The sequence below is a fragment of the Electrona antarctica genome (assembly GCF_951216825.1).
Source record: "Electrona antarctica genome assembly, chromosome: 18".
Lineage (NCBI taxonomy): Eukaryota > Metazoa > Chordata > Actinopteri > Myctophiformes > Myctophidae > Electrona > Electrona antarctica.
The window spans coordinates 27,692,531-27,711,475 of record NC_136799.1 but is presented as its reverse complement, the minus strand read 5'-3'; the positions used below and the strand labels follow the sequence as shown (position 1 = coordinate 27,711,475).

The window sequence follows — 18,945 nt, the reverse complement described above, 5'->3', positions numbered from 1 at the left end:
ACTGACTGCACAGACAAACAGACACAAACACTCAAGGCAGATACAAAGTACATACAAGCGGCAAGACGGTATGAAAGAGTGTGTTCATTTAACCTTTTTTTCACTCTCAAGAGTTAAACGAACACGCTGGATTTTACGTGCAGGCACATACACACATGGAGAGATAAAAAAGAAGAGCTAGGAGATCTATTTTGCATCCAGCATCAATCAATTTACCGATCTGGCTCGTGGGGAACCTTATCTCATCAGCAATTCTCAAACACAACTTCCGATGCTCTTACAGTAATCAGGGCAAAGTCTCTTCTTTTGCTCCCACAATCATCAATCGTTACTCACTTATTGATTAGAGGAGCCAATAAATATCCTTGCATGCCAAACTTGAGTCTCTTCAGCTCTCTTCAATTGGGAGACACACAGTGAATTTAAAAGTTAAAATCTTTCTTTGAATTAATATAATGTGTACCATGTATTACTCCATTTATACAAAAAAAGAAGAGAGAACCATGGAAGTCAGGGGGCTCATTCACACCAGCCTCAAAAACGAATTAACCATCTACTGTGGCTAGCAAAAACAAAAACAAAACAAAAAAACACATTTCCTGCCATGCTTCCTAGACATGAATACTTACTTACATACATGAAATACATGACAAATTGTAATATTTAAACTTAATATACCATACCATTCCTAAGATGAGTGATAACAGAAGGCTAGCTGCACACAGACAACAATAGCATCAAGTAAGCTCCAGCCCTCAGGCAAAGCTATTTGAGTATCCCTGGCCCGAACCGAATTCATAGCAACATCAATCAGGACGAGAGAAAGAGACAATAAAACACAAAGGCAAAGTAGTGAGGCAAAGTAGTACAGAGTTTAGCAAGGGATATTTGTTATGATCTGAAAGCCGGTACATCTAAGTATTCAACAGCCATTTTAGAACTGTAGTCTTTACTCTTTAACAAATAAAGAGCATGAAAGAGAGTGTGGGGGAGAGAGAGAGAGGGGGGGGGGGGGGGGGGGTAGGGTGATGTAGCTATATGGAGAGCCAGCTGAGTCATCACCAGCACACTCTGTGCCGCATCACTGCGCTTATAGACAGATCCCCTCCACCTCTCTCCTTCCATCTCCCATCATCTCTCCTCCATTTCTGGATTTCTGGGGTTCCGTCTCTGCCTTTATATTTCTTTACTTCGTTCTCTACTATCTCCATTTTCATTTCCAAACGTACCAAACGTTTGTCCCGCACCTGCTGCCTTCAAGAGATGGTTGCGGTGGTCTCTAATTGGTTGCACTACATTCTAACACCTGTCTAACACGTCCAATTTCCAATAAGGGGAGGGAAACTCCTCAGCGTTCCCGTTAGGATGGTATGACATCACAGCCAAGATATTGCAATACTTGTGTTTGTATCACCTCAAGTTCCTATAAGCATACAACAATGTACGCTGTATCACTTTCAAAGCTCAAGTTTCATTTGGGAAAATGAGAAATGAAATAATAATTTTAAAAAAACAGTTGCTCCTTGTGAGGACCTGGGTTTGTATCCTCCCTTTCTCTGCCCTTGATTTTCTGTCCATACACACCTACTGCATTTACCGTAATAAAGCACTCACTTGCCAGCTCAAACCAATAGGCTATTGGCACATTTTAGTTCATCACTCATTCAAATATAACACTTTCATTTGCGACTGTGTGAAACATAAATAGAATCTCTATTTTTATGCATCTCAACAAAGTACTTCAGACACCACCATCCCCACCCCCCACGCCAATCCACGCTGGCGACTGAAAGATTCTCAATGAGACGTGGCGCCTATGCTAGCAATCCACCGGCACCGTCGTTCATGGTCGTTTTCCTTTGTTGTTTTGTTTTCGCTTCACCATTATTCCTTCCTATGCCTCTCACTGATGCCCTCAGATTGTTAGTGGCACTGTGGTTGATGCCAACCCCCCTCTGCCCACTGGCACTGGGTGGCATCCTCAACAGGCTTACATATGGCGGGGTGTTTGTTGTGGTGGTCGGGGGTGGGGGGAGGCATTGGGGGTTGGGTGGGCATGGTGGCGGTGTTTTCACCACATCCCAGAATACTCGCCGGGGCCTCGAGGAGGAATACCCTGTGTGAACAATCGAATCCCATCACGCCCTTCCCTCTGCGCCACACACACTTGGATAACGACACGCAAACAAATATAAACTTTGTAAACACCCACATGAATACACACACACACACACACACACACACACACACACACACACACACACACACACACACACACACACACACACACACACACACACACACACACACACACACACACACAAAGACTGTGTGTGGCCTAGGCGGAAGGATTGTAGGCGCTGTGAAAGAAAATAATAATAAAAAAACAGCGGTTTAGACCTCCTGCTTTTTAAAAGCCACCAGGGATGGTGATATCACCGGGAGACACCAGGCTGTGTGCTCAGCATGGTGAATCTCTTCTGTCTTCTGACATGTGACAAGACTTGAGGACGATTCTACAAATGCCTTCTACTGTAAATCAGTAGTTCTCAAATACTGTCCTCCCAAGAAGAGCCCCCAAAATGATATATTTGGCCGCAGACACCCCACAGACACCCCACAGACACCCCACAGGGACCCCACAGGGACCCCACAGACACCCCACAGGGACCCCACAGGGACCCCACCCGTATGAAGTGAGGGGCGCTCTTATCATTGTACATCGTCTCATTCCGGCCAATCACAATGTGTGTCCTCACCTTCATCATCAATGTTTGTGTTACGCAATGTTTGTGTTTGCACAAACACTCACAATTGTCCATTCATTGTCAATGGCATTTAATGTTTGTGTTAGGACAACATTTGGGTTACACACACCAAACGCTGGACATAGGAGGGGCTATTGCCCTCACAAATCAGGCCTGGGCGGCTGGCGTAGTGGTCCGGGCACCTGCGTGTCACTCCCCATCTCTCTCACCCCTTTCCTGTCAGTCTACTGTATACTATCTAATAAAGGCAGAATTTTTTTTCCAAATATCCAAATATAGCAGATGTACACGCTCGCAGTGCGGACCGAAGTGACGTGCTGTGAGCTTGTATATTGCTATTTTTGAGAACCACTGTTCTAAACCACTGTTCTGAAGAAGGTCAGTACCGAAAGCTTGCAAAATAAATACATTGATCGTGCACAGATCTGAGTGTGCGAAGCTTCCCTTCATTTTTTTCTGTTCTAAAATCTACGAGTTTTCAGAAAAACATATGTTGGTGTGTATGTATGTATGTATATATATATATATATAGCTTCCCGGTTTTAATGGGTTAACACGCACAGATTTACACACTCATCAGAAGCTTGGGATAATCCTGTATTTTACTGTACTGTACTTGATCTGCCTTCCATCTGATTCCATCACACACCACATTGCATGGTGTGATTGTGAATGGGATCACGTTGTGGGCATATGCTTTAACATAGCAGACCTGGACACTCACAATGTGCCACATTGCGGCAGTAACTATTAGGCTTTAAGGTGCAGTCCAATGCCATCTAATTTTAACTGATTCCATGCCGCCGCCGGTGAGGCGAGTGCCAGTGAAATGTGCGACATAAACAAAGAAGAACAGCCCTCATCCGGCCCACCCGGAAGTGATTGCCCTCCATTTAGGCTCGCTCACAGCCATGATCTGCCACCCAGACTATTATTCTTCATAGAGTGACCTCAAATTAATGTTTTATCAAGCTCTAAACATGGTCCTTTATCTCAATCTGAGCCCTGAAATGCTTTAGATCGCATGCGTGCGTGTGCACAAGGAGATTTTGGATATTCGATAATACACACCATGGGAGCTACCAGAGGCTAACGATGGCTGCTAAAACGGTAAATAAAATACTATTAATTCTGGATTTAATGACATTAAACAAACCAGACAGCCTTTGTTGGCAAAGGCCGTTGCAAGCACGAATCCTGAGACTTTGCGTGTGTGACAAATATTGTGTTAAGCATTTGTGTCATTTAGAGTCTAAATGACAGGTGATAGCTAAAGGTAAAAGTATAGATTATCTTGTCTTTTCCTTATCCAACTGAGGGCTGGCTAATACCATCATGGTTGGTTTATGACATAGGGTAAGCCTATCCATTGCCTGGAATTATTTATTCAGAAGGACAATCAGACAATGGCATTTGTTCAACACTATAATTCAATAAAAAAGACTCGAAAATGTATCTGTTCGGAATGTATGTACATTTTTTGACAAGCCATACCTTTTGAACCACAAAATGTTTTGTACAAACTTGGAATATCCTGCTAAAAGTGAAGACAAACAAGCAAACAGGACAGATAGACGGGATAAAAACATTTCCTCTTAATTAATATTACTGTCAATGAGAAACTGCCCCCTAAACCAAATTGTGGTAGTCCTGCTGGGATTTCCCGACAGTGGGGAGGGAGTTGGCTCAAAACAAAGCAGGTGCTGCCGGTGGCGAGTATTTCCCTTTTGATATGCAGCCATTCTGTGAATCATCGAAAGTCACTGTTTTCTGCTCTGTTTTGGTTCATTTGTTCCCGGAATTTCCAGTGTCTCTTCAGAGTTCTAATCACCCAGAGAATGGCTCCCAAACGCTTTCCTTAGACCTTCTGGCTGAGTTGAGACACTACACACAGCTGCACGCACACGTCTGTATAGAAACAGCCCTGTACCCGTACGATGAATAGTGAAAGGTGAAACGCAAAAGGTTAATGTCGTAGAGCTAGTAGATCGGCTATTTCAGCTTTTTTCAAAACGTATTGAAACAATACTTTTAGTGTGCTTCACAATGTTACACGTGGGAGTTATCTATGATTAGTGTTAAACATTTTTGACTACCTCCAAACAAACAAGGCCCCCCATGATCTTTGGCATTTTTCCTCATTGGTCTTATTATCAGGGCCCTCGCCCAGGGCAAATAATGTGATGAAACTGCATATCAACAGATTCAGTAGCTGACCCAGAAATGGACTTATTTTTGATGAATTACACACCCCATGTATGAAGCCTTGAATTCATGGAGATTTTTGTTGTTTTTGTGTCGCATTCCTAAACCAATTTCCAGACTAATTTGATGACCGGCGGAGTGTCCGGTAGAAGACTCAAAGAGTCACCTCAGTCTCCTACTGACCCATTAACCGCTTATACAATTATTGGCTTAGGAATGCGACAGAAAACAAAAAATATCCAAGAATTCAAGGCTTCATGGGGTGTGTAATTGATAGAAAAATTATAAAAAAATATATATAAAACATTTGGGTGAACTACTCCTTTAATGTCCTGTGAAACTCACATGCACATTGAAAAATAGTTCCCAGGTTGGAAAACTAGGACCTATATCTTTATTGTAGACACCATCATGAATCAATCATGAGACAAAGAACTTTTTCTACGGGTCACAGCCGAAAGGAATGTTCTCCTGCGGGAGGGGGGGACGGGGGGACTGTTTATTAAAACCCACCTCCTGATGTCATAACACTAAAATCAAGAATGAGACGAATGTTTATGTCGTGGGCAAAAATCTTGTAGAAAGAAAGCCACACCGAGTACTCATTTCCGGACCCCTTTTGCCTTCTATCAGCCGCTTCCAAATTCTTTGTGTTTCCCTCATCCCACATTCTCCTCTCCTGAGCAATCTGCCCTTGTCCTTGATGATGTCATCATCATGCATCACAGCATCACGCAGCTCGCTCCTATTTTCAGATACCTGCGCCATGGAGGCAAGCCAAACAACCACTTCCTGTGTGAGTATGTGTTTATGTGAGCGTGTGTTTGTGAGAAAGGGGGGGATCGGGAAGGGGGGCTCCTGGTGATCTCATTCCACAGAATGCACCAATTCTCATGTGTCAGTGTGTGAGAAAGAATGTTTCTGTGTGTGTGTGTGTGTGCGTGCGTGCGTGCGTGCGTGCGTGCGTGCGTGCGTGCGTGCGTGCGTGCGTGCGTGCGTGCGTGCGTGCGTGCGTGCGTGCGTGCGTGCGTGCGTGCGTGGGAGGGTGGGTGCGTGCATGGCTGCGTGCGTGCAAGAGAGAGAAAGAAGAAGAGAGGGAATAAGTAAGAGAGCAACGGAGGGAACACACATAAGTACAGTGTGTTTTCCTGTTTTATTGTGTAGAATGCGGGTTGCATTCCCTGGCCAGATCATACCAAAGACAAAACACCATACCAAAGCAATACAAAATGCCTGCTGATTGGGGTTAATCCCAGCAACCTAGTGTCATCTCCAGGGGGTGTACTTGTACATTATGGCTGGAGGATGTAGTTCCATGGGCCACATGGCTCGGCAAGGCTCACTTTGTAGTAACATTACACTTACACAAAGAGTATTAGTATTAGAACAGCTGCAAAATTATTGTTGACATGATAATACAGATGATACTGTGATCCCTCATTATTAACGCAGTATTATTAATTATTGTTAAATTGTTAGCCAGAGGAGGCATTAACCCATTTTGGGCGGGAACCCCTTTTGGTGTTTTAAACATTTGTTATATTTTAGCTATTGAAAAATAGCAGATCTACAAGCTCATAGCGCGCCACCGAGTGGCGCGCTACGAGCTTGTAGGTCTGCTATTTTTGAAAAATCGTGAAAATATTTATTTCAGAAAACTGGAGGATTTAGAAGATTTCTTTAAAATGTTGAGGTCAGGCCTAATGTTGGGATAATGTAAATAAGTGCGAGACCCTTACAGATCCACTTGGTTACACTGACACACTCTGACATTGAAGCATGGTATATTCCCTTACCAGTTTGTCTTTGAGCCTCTCTCCCTTGATGAGGAACTCCACGGTGGTGGGGCTGGGGCTTGGACTAGGGCTACAGGGACTTGGGTTACCGCTGCTTCCTCCGCTGTGGGTGCTGCCGCTGTCCTCCGCCCGGCTCACCTTATAGACTGTCACACAGCTTAGGCCTCCGCCCCCCAGGGGGAGCCACCCGCCACTGGAGTCATCCCGAGTCATGACCACTGCTCTCACACGCGCATAACTGTCACTGTGTGCACGAAGAAAGGAAAAAGAGAAGAGGGGGGGGGGGGGGGGGGGGTGTTAACGTTAACGGTCACAACTGATGATGATGTCTAATAGCAGTGCTCACACATACGTGTTGAACTGTTTTCATAAATGAAGAGAGAGAGACATGGCCAGACAAAGCCAGCAGGCCTGCATGTAAAAGTCAGCAACCCACCATTTGACCTCAGCATCAACATGGCGTCAAACAATTCATTAGGACAAGTATGATTAAAGATGGAGTGCCGTGATTTTTTTCCACCCTAAAACATGATCATCAGGTCATATTGTTATATAAGGAGGTATAATTATTTCAAAAAAGTGTACAGTATTTGTTAAAATGTTGTTTTTATGTGGGCACACCCACCAGTTCATTAAGTATGCCTGGTTTGCCTGGTGGGTGGTGATGGGTGGTGATCCACCTGAACTGAAGCTACACCCATTACTTTTTATTTCATTGGCCCGTTTGACTGTCAAGGGTTCAGCCTCCAGGAAGAAACCCTAAATACAAAGTTAATACACCATTGCACATAACAACGAGGTGTCTAATGAAGTACTGTCACCTCATAGACACATGAAAAACTGGAAAAATAATAATAATAAAAGGTTTCACTGAGATCATATTTCATGGCGTGTCTGTCTGTCTGTCTGTCTGTCTGTGTGTGTGTCTGTCTCCAGGGCTCCCAAACCACTGGACTGATCAGCGCCAGATTTCGTGTGCACACTGATAGAAGGCAAAGGAAGTAAATCCCGGAATATGTTTCACATACTGTGGATGTTTCTTTTATTATTTTATTACTAGACGTCAATGAAGGTCGGATTGGACTGAAACCTTTCCAAAATATGGAGATGACATAGTACTACTGATGTCATAGATGACTGAGTGAAGACATAGACAAGGCCACATGATAGCTACACCGTTTTTTTTTTTTTAAACACAAAGTCAATTCTGAGCAGATTCAACACTGTATTGTTTTTGTAGTGCATGCAGTGACCGCCTGTCGCGTCGGCTACTATTTCTGACCGCTCCGGCGTCTCTGTGTAAGTTTAACCCCGACTGGTGGGTGAGTGACCACGTGGCCAAACCCCTGCTGGTTCCTAACCTTTCCCCTAAAACAGGTAGCTTACAACTAGGCTACAAGCTATAGCCTTCGAGACCTAGACAATATACCCCTCTATGCCCTCCATGTCAGTGCTTGACCAACGGTGTGCCAGTGTGTCTCACGGCACACTGGTGTGCCGTGACTATTCCAAGTGTGCCTTGTGATTTTGTGTTGATGTTATTATAGTAATATATATGAATATACAAATAGTTACAAATTATTTGTATTTACTATATCAGTAAAAGTACTAATACAGAGGCAAATTCTATACCCTAAAAATATCTATATTTTCAATCTAGGCATCCCAATTTTTGTTGTTATAGCCGAAATATTTTTTTCGTTTCATTTTGTTTTCACACATTTTCAAAAATACGAAAAGAAAGCAGGCTCACAACGCGTTGCATCACATGTCATAGATCATTTATTTTCACTATGAATACAGGTGTGCCTAAAGATACAGAGACACATAAAGTTTGAAAGCCACTATCCCTGTCTCTCTGTCACCCCCTCCCCTACTAAACCACTATCCCTGTCTCTCTGTCACCCCCTCCCCTACTAAACCACTATCCCTGTCTCTCTGTCACCCCCTCCCCTACTAAACCACTATCCCTGTCTCTCTTTCACCCCCTCCCCTACTAAACCACTATCCCTGTCTCTCTGTCACCCCCTCCCCTACTAAACCACTATCCCTGTCTCTCTGTCACCCCCTCCCCTACTAAACCACTATCCCTGTCTCTCTTTCACCCCCTCCCCTACTAAACCACTATCCCTGTCTCTCTGTCACCCCCTCCCCTACTAAACCACTACCCCTGTCCCTCTGTCACCCCCTCCCCTACTAAACCACTATACCGGTCTCTCTGTCACCCCCTCCCCTATTAAACCCCTATCCCTGTCTCTCTTTCACCCCCTCCCCTACTAAACCACTATCCCTGTCTCTCTGTCACCCCCTCCCCTACTAAACCACTATCCCTGTCTCTCTGTCACCCCCTCCCCTACTAAACCACTATCCCTGTCTCTCTGTCACCCCCTCCCCTACTAAACCACTATCCCTGTCTCTCTGTCACCCCCTCCCCTACTAAACCACTATCCCTGTCTCTCTGTCACCCCCTCCCCTACTAAACCACTACCCCTGTCCCTCTGTCACCCCCTCCCCTACTAAACCACTATCCCTGTCTCTCTGTCACCCCCTCCCCTACTAAACCACTATCCCTGTCTCTCTGTCACCCCCTCCCCTACTAAACCACTATCCCTGTCTCTCTTGCACCCCCTCCCCTACTAAACCACTATCCCTGTCTCTCTGTCACCCCCTCCCCTACTAAACCACTATCCCTGTCTCTCTGTCACCCCCTCCCCTACTAAACCACTATCCCTGTCTCTCTTGCACCCCCTCCCCTACTAAACCACTATCCCTGTCTCTCTGTCACCCCCTCCCCTACTAAACCACTATCCCTGTCTCTGTCACCCCCTCCCCTACTAAACCACTATCCCTGTCTCTCTGTCACCCCCTCCCCTACTAAACCACTATCCCTGTCTCTCTGTCACCCCCTCCCCTATTAAACCACTATCCCTGTCTCTGTCACCCCCTCCCCTACTAAACCACTATCCCTGTCTCTCTGTCACCCCCTCCCCTACTAAACCACTATCCCTGTCTCTCTGTCACCCCCTCCCCTACTAAACCACTATCCCTGTCTCTCTTTCACCCCCTCCCCTACTAAACCACTTTCCCTGTCTCTCTGTCACCCCCTCCCCTACTAAACCACTATCCCTGTCTCTCTGTCACCCCCTCCCCTACTAAACCACTATCCCTGTCTCTCTGTCACCCCCTCCCCTACTAAACCACTATCCTTGTCTCTCTGTCACCCCCTCCCCTACTAAACCACTATCCCTGTCTCTCTGTCACCCCCTCCCCTACTAAACCACTATCCCTGTCTCTCTGTCACCCCCTCCCCTACTAAACCACTATCCCTGTCTCTCTGTCACCCCCTCCCCTACTAAACCACTATCCCTGTCTCTCTTTCACCCCCTCCCCTACTGCACTCTGTGCCTCTTCCAGCAATCTGATGTTTCCCTGATTAGATAACAGACACTCCACTAGGCCACCGGAAACGCCAAAGGTCACAGTGTGCTGAGGGCAGCGCTTTGCAGAGTCTCCTGGTGACATATTAAAGACAGAGGATCTGAGAATGGACGGGGCAGAGCAAGACGGCAGGGATTTTCACCGCTGGCCGTCTTTACCCCCTGTGTCACGTCACACTTTGGGCAGTTTGGGTTCATTAATAATCCTGACATCAGATATATTGGAACGTTTAGTCAATAATTAAAATGTAGCAGTGTCACTGAGATGACAGGTGCTCTAGTCCAGATCAATGTCTCCCAAACAGTGGGTCGGGAACCATGTGTGGGTCGCGGACCAATTTGTATGGGTCGCGAGAAAAGTTTGTTTCCTACATTAAGATTTAAAAAAAAGGTTTAAAACAAAAAACCACAACTTTTCATCAATTAAAGTATTTCATGAATACAATCAAAAGTCTAATAATGTTTTTTATATATAAAAAGGTAGTAATGTAGTAAAGTAAAAGTAATGAAAATCTCTTTTAGATCACAAATTGAATAAGACAAATTAAAGGAAACTCTCTACACATCTACAGAAATCAGTTTCTACCTCAAGGAATGGTCACTTCCACTTCCTTACTACCTCCTTATTGGAAATCCTGGCCTACTGAAAATAGGCAACCTTTGGTCTGCTACCTTCCTTCCACGCCCTTGGCAAACCTCTGTGCCCAGGTTATTGGTTAGCAATTAATCTATGAGCCACTGAACATTAAACTTGTGGCTATTTTTCCTTCACTTTCTGGCCATGTAGGGCTGAATATCCTGGCTGACTGCTAATAGTTGACCAAAGTTCCTTCCGAGGACTGATGACCATGGTAAATAATTCCAAAATAAATCAACCAACAAAACAAGACTGCCTTTACAAAAAAAAAGAAAAGTTGGGCTAATTCCAGTCTGGCACAAGGAAAAACACATGTCGGCACACACATGCTTGAACACACGCGTGCGCACGCGTGCGCACACACACGGGCCCGCACACACCCACACACACACACACACACACACACACACACACACACACACACACACACACACACACACACACACACACACACACACACACACACACACACACACACACACACACACACACACACACACACACACACACACACACACACACACACACACACACTGATTAGGCTATATTTGAAAAGTAGTGGAAACACCTTTATGAATACTACAAACCTTACTAAATAGAACTCTTTAAACTCTTTCTTCCAGTAATTCTGTGGATAGTTGACTGTGTGTCCTAGCTGTCCATGCATCCACAGTTCATATTGAGTTCACTGGTTGTCTTTGGACTCTCCTGTCACTGCATTGAGCCTATTTACAAAACTATTCAAACCATCTCTTTAATCCATTGATACCTGGAACGCATCCATGTCACGTTAGCGTTAGCGTTTTAAACATTATGTTATAATTTAGCTATTGAAAAATAGCAGATCTACAAGCTCATAGCGCGCCACCGAGTGGCGCGCTATGAACTTGTAGGTCTGCTATTTTTGAAAAATCGTTAAAATGTGCCTCAAATCTTTCCGAAAATTGTCATGATTTAGAAAACTTTTTTTTTTTTAATTTCGACGTCAGGCTTGAATGGATTAAATAACCATTGAGTCATCCAATTTCCTCCTACGACAACCTTCTCTCTTGAATGGAAACTAATCAAATACAATGAGCTATTCCTCCAACCAATCAAATCCCATGCAGATACTGACCTCAACAGCCGAAAACAGTGCACACATTGTGCAAACTGTTTTTATTGTTACCTAGTACTAGACACTCAAACACCATAAACCTGATTTGCCTTTGAGGAAAACAATGTTTTTCCTCCATTAGTTGTCTTTTGGCGAGGTCAGGGCCGGTTTTATGATGCACACATTTCTCTCATACTTTTAAACAGTTCACGCTCTCACATCCTGTCTCCGGGCCGAGACGAGGGCAGCTGGTCCTGAGAGAGCAGCAGAAACGACCATGACTAACCCCCCACCCCCAAATGACCTCCCAGCGCCCTTCCTGGGTCCACCTAAAAAAAACACACAAAAAACAGCGCCACAGAGCATAGCTTTACACAAGCACTGTCACACACACAACCCCAAACTGCTTTTTTGAAGGCAGGATAGTGGGTAGTAAAAGGGGCAATATTGCCACTGTTGTACCCCTGTCTACGGCCCCCAATAAAGGAAACGGGTTGTGGGTGCAGGAGGGGCTGTCAGTCAGGCGGTAGTCCCTGGGGGCTAACAGAAGGCAGGCGGTGGTGTCGCTCAGCCATGACCAGGGCACAATGACCAGGCCCTGACCCTGTAGACCTACCATCACACACATGCCAGCAACCATGACACTCACAGGGAGGGGGGCCGAGCTCAGGGAGGAAGTCTTGAGAACACAGGAGGGAAAAAAGGGAACTTAAGACAGGCCGACGCATTAGTGCCATTTTGTTTGTAGCAACGTGAGTGAGAAAATGTCTCTCTCTCTATACTAAATAACGAAAATCCACAACCACAAAACTGCATTGAGCCTACAACAGCCGACAGACATACTGGCAATCACAAAATAAAACGTTTCTAGATATCACTAACAAAACAAGCTTAACATCTGCACGGGATACAAAAGAGGTCTGGCTGCTACACTTCCTCCTCTCATTTTAATTTATAATTTTCCTCTTAGGATAACAACTGCAGTAAGGGCTCCAAAGAGATAGTTTCTCACAACCTGCAGAACACGCACGCAGTGCACATGCATGCGCGCACACACACACACACACACACACACACACACACACACACACACACACACACACACACACACACACACACACACACACACACACACACACACACACACACACACACACACACACACACACACAGTGTAGAGCGGGATGGTCTATGGAGACAAAGGTTGCTCTCCACGCCCCTTGCTGAGAGCACACAGTCCACTGGACACACAATTGAGAGCGGAAGCAGATCAGCTGGCCTGAGCCCACGAGAGAGAGAGAGAGAGAGAGAGAGAGAGAGAGAGAGAGAGAGGAGCCCCCCATTCCAAATTATTCCAAGTTATTCTGCTGGATGACTGACTTCATTTCCGACCAGAAGCAGGAGAGCAAAACAGAGGGAGGGGTGAGAGAACATAACGAAGGATGAGGAGGAGGGTGTGTATGGAGGCAGGGTGGGGAACAGGGTGACAGTCAACAGCTCTCAAACTAATTTAAATTTGGCTCGTTCTATTCATAAAAAACAAGATGTGCCCACAGACTTATTGCATGGAATAGTCTGTATTAATAGCAAACATAAAACATAAAAAAGTATTTAGCTCAAACGCAGCCTTAACAATCCCTTGCCTTGCACATCCCTTTGACAGTAATTAACTCAACTATGACAAAAAATATGTAATGTTGAAACATTAACGTGTGTAATACTACTAGAAACTTTCACGTAGCTAGCTACGAAAGTCTGTATATTTCAGAGAGAGAGAGGTGAGGAGGGAGCACGTGCAGGCCAGGCAGGCCTGGGCCCCGAGGCAGGCTGCTCCAGTGTGTGGTGGTGAGGGGGGATCCAGGGACAACCATTTCCTGAGCTGACAAAGTGGCCGTTTGTCTGCTGCTCCCAGCCCATGGCTCACAGGGCTTCAGCATGCCATCATGCTCCGCTTCTGCCTCGGCTCTGCCCTGGGCTTCCCACCCCCTGAGGGGAGGGGAGGGGAAAGGGGGGAGTGAAAGAAAGACAGGAGGAGGAGTGGGGGGGTGGGGGAGGCTGAGAGAGAAAGGATGTGGCCTGAGCCCTGGGTGCTCGCCAAGTCACCCTCCCCTCTCTCTCTCTCTCTCTCTCCCTCTCTCTCTCTCTCTCTCCACCCCCTCTCCCCGGCTGCCTCTTTCTACACAATGGCCGCTTCTCTGCTGAAATTTCACGTTATTGGATCCCGGGCCTGGAGTTTTGTGCTCTCACAATGTCCAGGCAGTGGAGCATGCTGCAGGAGAGACACACTCTGCAAGCTAAAGGCAGGAAAACCATTCCTCCTTTCATTAGCATCAGAAAAGGGGAGAAAAGCACCCCCCACACCACACACACACTTCCCTCCCCATCTTTGCCCCTGTATCAAAACCGGAGGAAAGCTGTCAGGCTCTGTCAGGCTTCACTAGAACCCTTTGGCTCATTGGGACTTTTGCAGAGAAAAAAAAATCATTAAAAAATCATTGGGAAAATAAACACAAGCTACTTATCCTGATCGGATTCTATAGATTATCCTCAGAGGAAAGCAACCCCTAGCAAAGGAGAAGGTGGGATTGGAAGACGGAAAAAAGAAAAGAAATGCAACTCAAGCTGGGGTGACTCATTCTCTATATTTTCAAAAATATTGTGTGCTTCTTCGATGGCTGTGATTGAAGATGCAATACCATACATTTAACCAATTTATGCCTTGTCCAGACTAATATAGCCTGCATCTAAGCACAAGTCCAACACTGCTATTATCTACTGATGTGATGAAGTAAACATTGTGTGTGGGATTCATTAGTGAGCGATCAGAACCAAAAGATTTTTATTTTCCAAAAAATCACTAACTTGTCAACCTTACATACGGTAATAACATACCATAATAACAAAAATAGTATAAGGATACTGATAATAATATAGGTTAAGCCAAAGTACACTGCGTATATTTACAACAAAACAATCATGCCATCATGTAGGAAGTAAATAACATATGAAAGTCCAATGTCAATTCCAGCAGTGCGTCTAATCTGAACGGTGCAAGCTAGCTAGCCAATTAGCCACGGTTCAAATCCTTTCAATAACCGGTGGCAAACTCTAGGGCACAGACATACTCAAAACAAACACTGACATGACCTAACACAGATGCAGTGCAAATTATGACAGAATGCCGCAACAAGACACTTTTGAAGCAAGGACTCTCTCTGTTAACCATTAATATGACACCGGCGATGATGGTGAAAATGCCTTAAGAAACACTAAACAGACAGCCAACATCACCAGTCCTGCTATAGAAGCCACAGTGGAAACCAATATGAAGGCTATAGAAAGAGAAGTGAAAGAGAAATTTGCCCTATCTCCTCTCAACACCTCGGGGCTGGTGGTGAGTCATCTCCCACACAAGAACATTCAGCTTAGCTACCACCAGACTCAGAAAAAAACAACAACAAAAACACAGGCCTGCTCAGCTGCTGCACCACACAGCAAATCTACACTTCAAGATTACCACAGTCCGCCAATAGAAATACAATCTAACAAGGTTAGACAAATTAACTGAACACATGCCCTGCTGTTAGCATCCATCATAGACAGCAATTAGCAGATAAAATTAGCTTGCAGTCTTAAAAGAAGAGAGAAAAAAAAACAGACCTCAACCAGTATCGTGAATGTCAAACTGTTCACTCAAGTTTTTTTGTATTTTTTGTAACATTGATTTTCTGCCTTACGCCGAAGCTAACCAACCCTTCCATTACTGGATTGGGCCTGCTACCCCAAGAACAATGTTCTGGGTACTTCTGTGCCGTGGCACTATAATAAATCAAAAGGATCCCATATGTGTATCAAACGCCAAAAAACTATTCTCAAACATCAATCAAAGCCACATATTGAGATGATCTTAATTTGAACCGCAAGCATTTGGAAAATTAAAACCTTGCGCTTGCCATTACAGGAAAAAAAAGAGGAACCGCAAATTTGGACTGCTGCGGAGTCTCTGGTCTGCTTTGATGTGAAAGTAGTCCCCAGGGACTCAGGCTTCTAATCGTCACAGTAACTGCAGAGACTCCAAGACTGGTGGGACTTTGGGAGCGGGCGGACGGGAAACTAAGGGGACAAGGCGGTTGTCTAGCTGTGGGAGAAACCATCAAAATATCTCAGGAGCACGATGGGAAGAAGAAGCCACCAAACCATGATGATGGACCATGGTTGTTAAGAGAAACGGCTATGAAACAAGTTGTAAAATATCACAGCATGCCCTGTTGTTGACAAAAGGTCATCATCACAAAACTGACGAAACAGTACCATCACCATCACCACACTAACCACTTAAGCCCTAATACTTGCCAATATAAAAGCTTCAAAACATTTCCAAAATATTTTTGAAATGTTTCTAACATTTTAGCCTATAATGACATTCCCAAAATAAACTGCAGTGGCCCATCTTGAAAATCCATTACTTTTCATGGCATATGGTGTAGCCCGAACAAACCAAGCATTTCCGAACAAAATATGAATGTTTGATTCAAGGTCTAAAAATGGCAACAGGGTAGCACAAAATCTGATCAAAATGACTCAGCATACGAGCGTCCTCTTTCCTATGGGCCTAATCGATTATGACTTTATGAGCAAAATCTGTGGATAAAAAAAATGAAAAAATAGTTCATTTCATAAGACAAAGTTGTGTTTGTTTAGATCTATGAATCTAGGGTCTAGACTAGAGGCCTATACACAGAGACAAATACACATGACAATGTTCCCAGAGTAATAAACAAGAGCATGCACACGCACATCGCGCGCGCGCGCACGCACGCACGCACGCACGCACGCACGCACGCACGCACGCACACACGCACACACGCACACACACACACACACACACACACACACACACACACACACACACAAACCCCTTCCTGTTTTCAAAGAGTTTGGAAACTCAATCAAAGACACAAGGTTTAGGATTTACATCTGTGGCCTTTTATGTCTGTGGCCTTGCAGGAAAGAACCGTCTCAGCCCAGCTGCAGCACAACGAGACCCAGCCTTTATGCTCCCGCATGCAGCACAACTGAAAACAATATCCACAATTCAGACACTTACTGCTAAAAAATAACTCCTTTAGAGGCACTGAGATATGGTCTGTAGAAGATCAGAAGCCTTCCTCGACGAAGAAAAGAATAGAGAGGCCATGCTATCTGGTGGTGCTGGTATATGGAGCAAGGAAGAAAATGAAGAAGGCCCAAAATGGAGCTGTGAGGTTCCATTTGGATCAATTCTTACACTTGCAGGGTTGCATTTTCAATAAGGACTGTGTAGCCCTACACTAGTCCATAATTGTCTAAGAAATAAGATTATAAATGGTTAGAAATATCCAAATACACTGCTGACATTTATACCAGTTTATGTCTGCTCCTAAAATACTTGAAGAGGAAATGAAAATTACAAGAGGGAAGTGGCTCGGGTTTAAAATACACAGAATCCTGTCCCAGATCTGGCCATGGGAAAGAAACGGTCCACCACGTTCATACACATGCAGCCCTGTCCACTTTTGATCACTTGTCACAGTTACAGTACAGACTGTCCAGCTTTTTGTTTGTTTGTTTTTTAGAGGTTCATTGTCATTTATGGAAACAATACAAGTCTCTAAGAGAAGGCAGAGATGCTGGATTGTGGTCTGTACATAAGTAACTCTAGGATTAAACATCTCATCCGCTTGTTATTTTGATATTTCAATGTTTAAAATGTAAAGATGCATAACTATTGCAATGGAGGAATATTGGAGATGATTTCTAATCTAATGTATGAACTGAGACACCTCAGTCTCCACAGGATCTATGGCTGGCCAACATGTGGATAAACATATATTAAAATGGTGTAAAAGCCCACACACACAGCACAAAAACAATACCAGGTGCTAGACAAGTAAAATCGACACACTGTGACACTAACTAGAAGATACTCCCATGCAAAATGATTAGCAATACCACTATGTCACGTTTCAGCATCTGATTGAGAGCTTACACTTGAATCATCACATTGTGATAAAGAATAAGCTGGGGTCTAATAACGATCGTTCCCCTGTGCAATATCCTGCAGGTATAGATAGCAAGTTACTATATGTGTGCAGTTTGTGAACGACGCATGTCTGCGTGTGGGCGCTATGGAGAGAGAATCTATGATGTCATATTGATTACATCAGTCTCAAATTGGGGTTCCGCATAGCTCAAGACTGACCTCCAAGTGGCCATAGCCTGGAGTAGTGATGGGAACTATGGTTCATTTCGGTGAACCGGATCATTGTTCGGTCGTTCAGTAAAAAGACTTGTTCATTTCATTCCTTTCGGTTGTTCGGTACTCCCGGAAGCTCCCTGCACAGACCCAGTCAGCAAAGCCACTCAAGTCAGTCGTTCATAAGTCGTTCACCTTCCATACTCAACAGCGCAACACCACGTGACGCCGTACCTTGATTCTATTGGCCGAGTCAGGCTGACCGTCACTTCAGGGATTGTTGTTGCGAGGGATGGGATGATGATTGTCAATCTCTCTACTAGTAGCCTAGCACAGTTATATGATCGGATATTTGCGCTCTTAATGGCTAAATACGGCATAAAACATTATGAATTTCTATCAGATATCTTAGTTACAATGAAACTGAGTTGATATGGGTTTTTTAAGGGTAACTGTTGCATTGTGGCAGAGTCAAGCGACCCACAATCTCCCCCAGTCACCAAGCCCCATGTGTCCCCATGTGTCCCCAATATGATTCCTTCCCCCAGCCATAATTTCAGTTTTACACCCCCTGTCCTGTCTGGATCACTAGGGCTCCAAATGAGCTAGCGATTCTCATAATTTCAATAAATAAGCATAAACAAACTATTCCACGTGACATGAACAATGTTGGTAAAACTGGTTGATTGAATGATTGATTGAAAATTGTATTAACAGTTTGTAGAATTTGAAGAACTGTAGTACAGTTCAATGAAAGTACAGGTCAATACA

General features: G+C 44.6%; 1 protein-coding gene across 1 annotated transcript in view; it reads right to left on the bottom strand.

The window, feature by feature from the left end:
• Positions 1–18,945, bottom strand: part of spred1 (sprouty related EVH1 domain containing 1) — a 48,654-nt gene that overhangs the window by 22,791 nt on the left and 6,918 nt on the right. Inside the window, exon 2 of the mRNA XM_079528051.1 lies at positions 6,770–7,013. Within this exon, the coding sequence (XP_079384177.1) occupies positions 6,770–7,013 (244 nt within the window). The remainder of the gene's footprint in view (positions 1–6,769; positions 7,014–18,945) is intronic.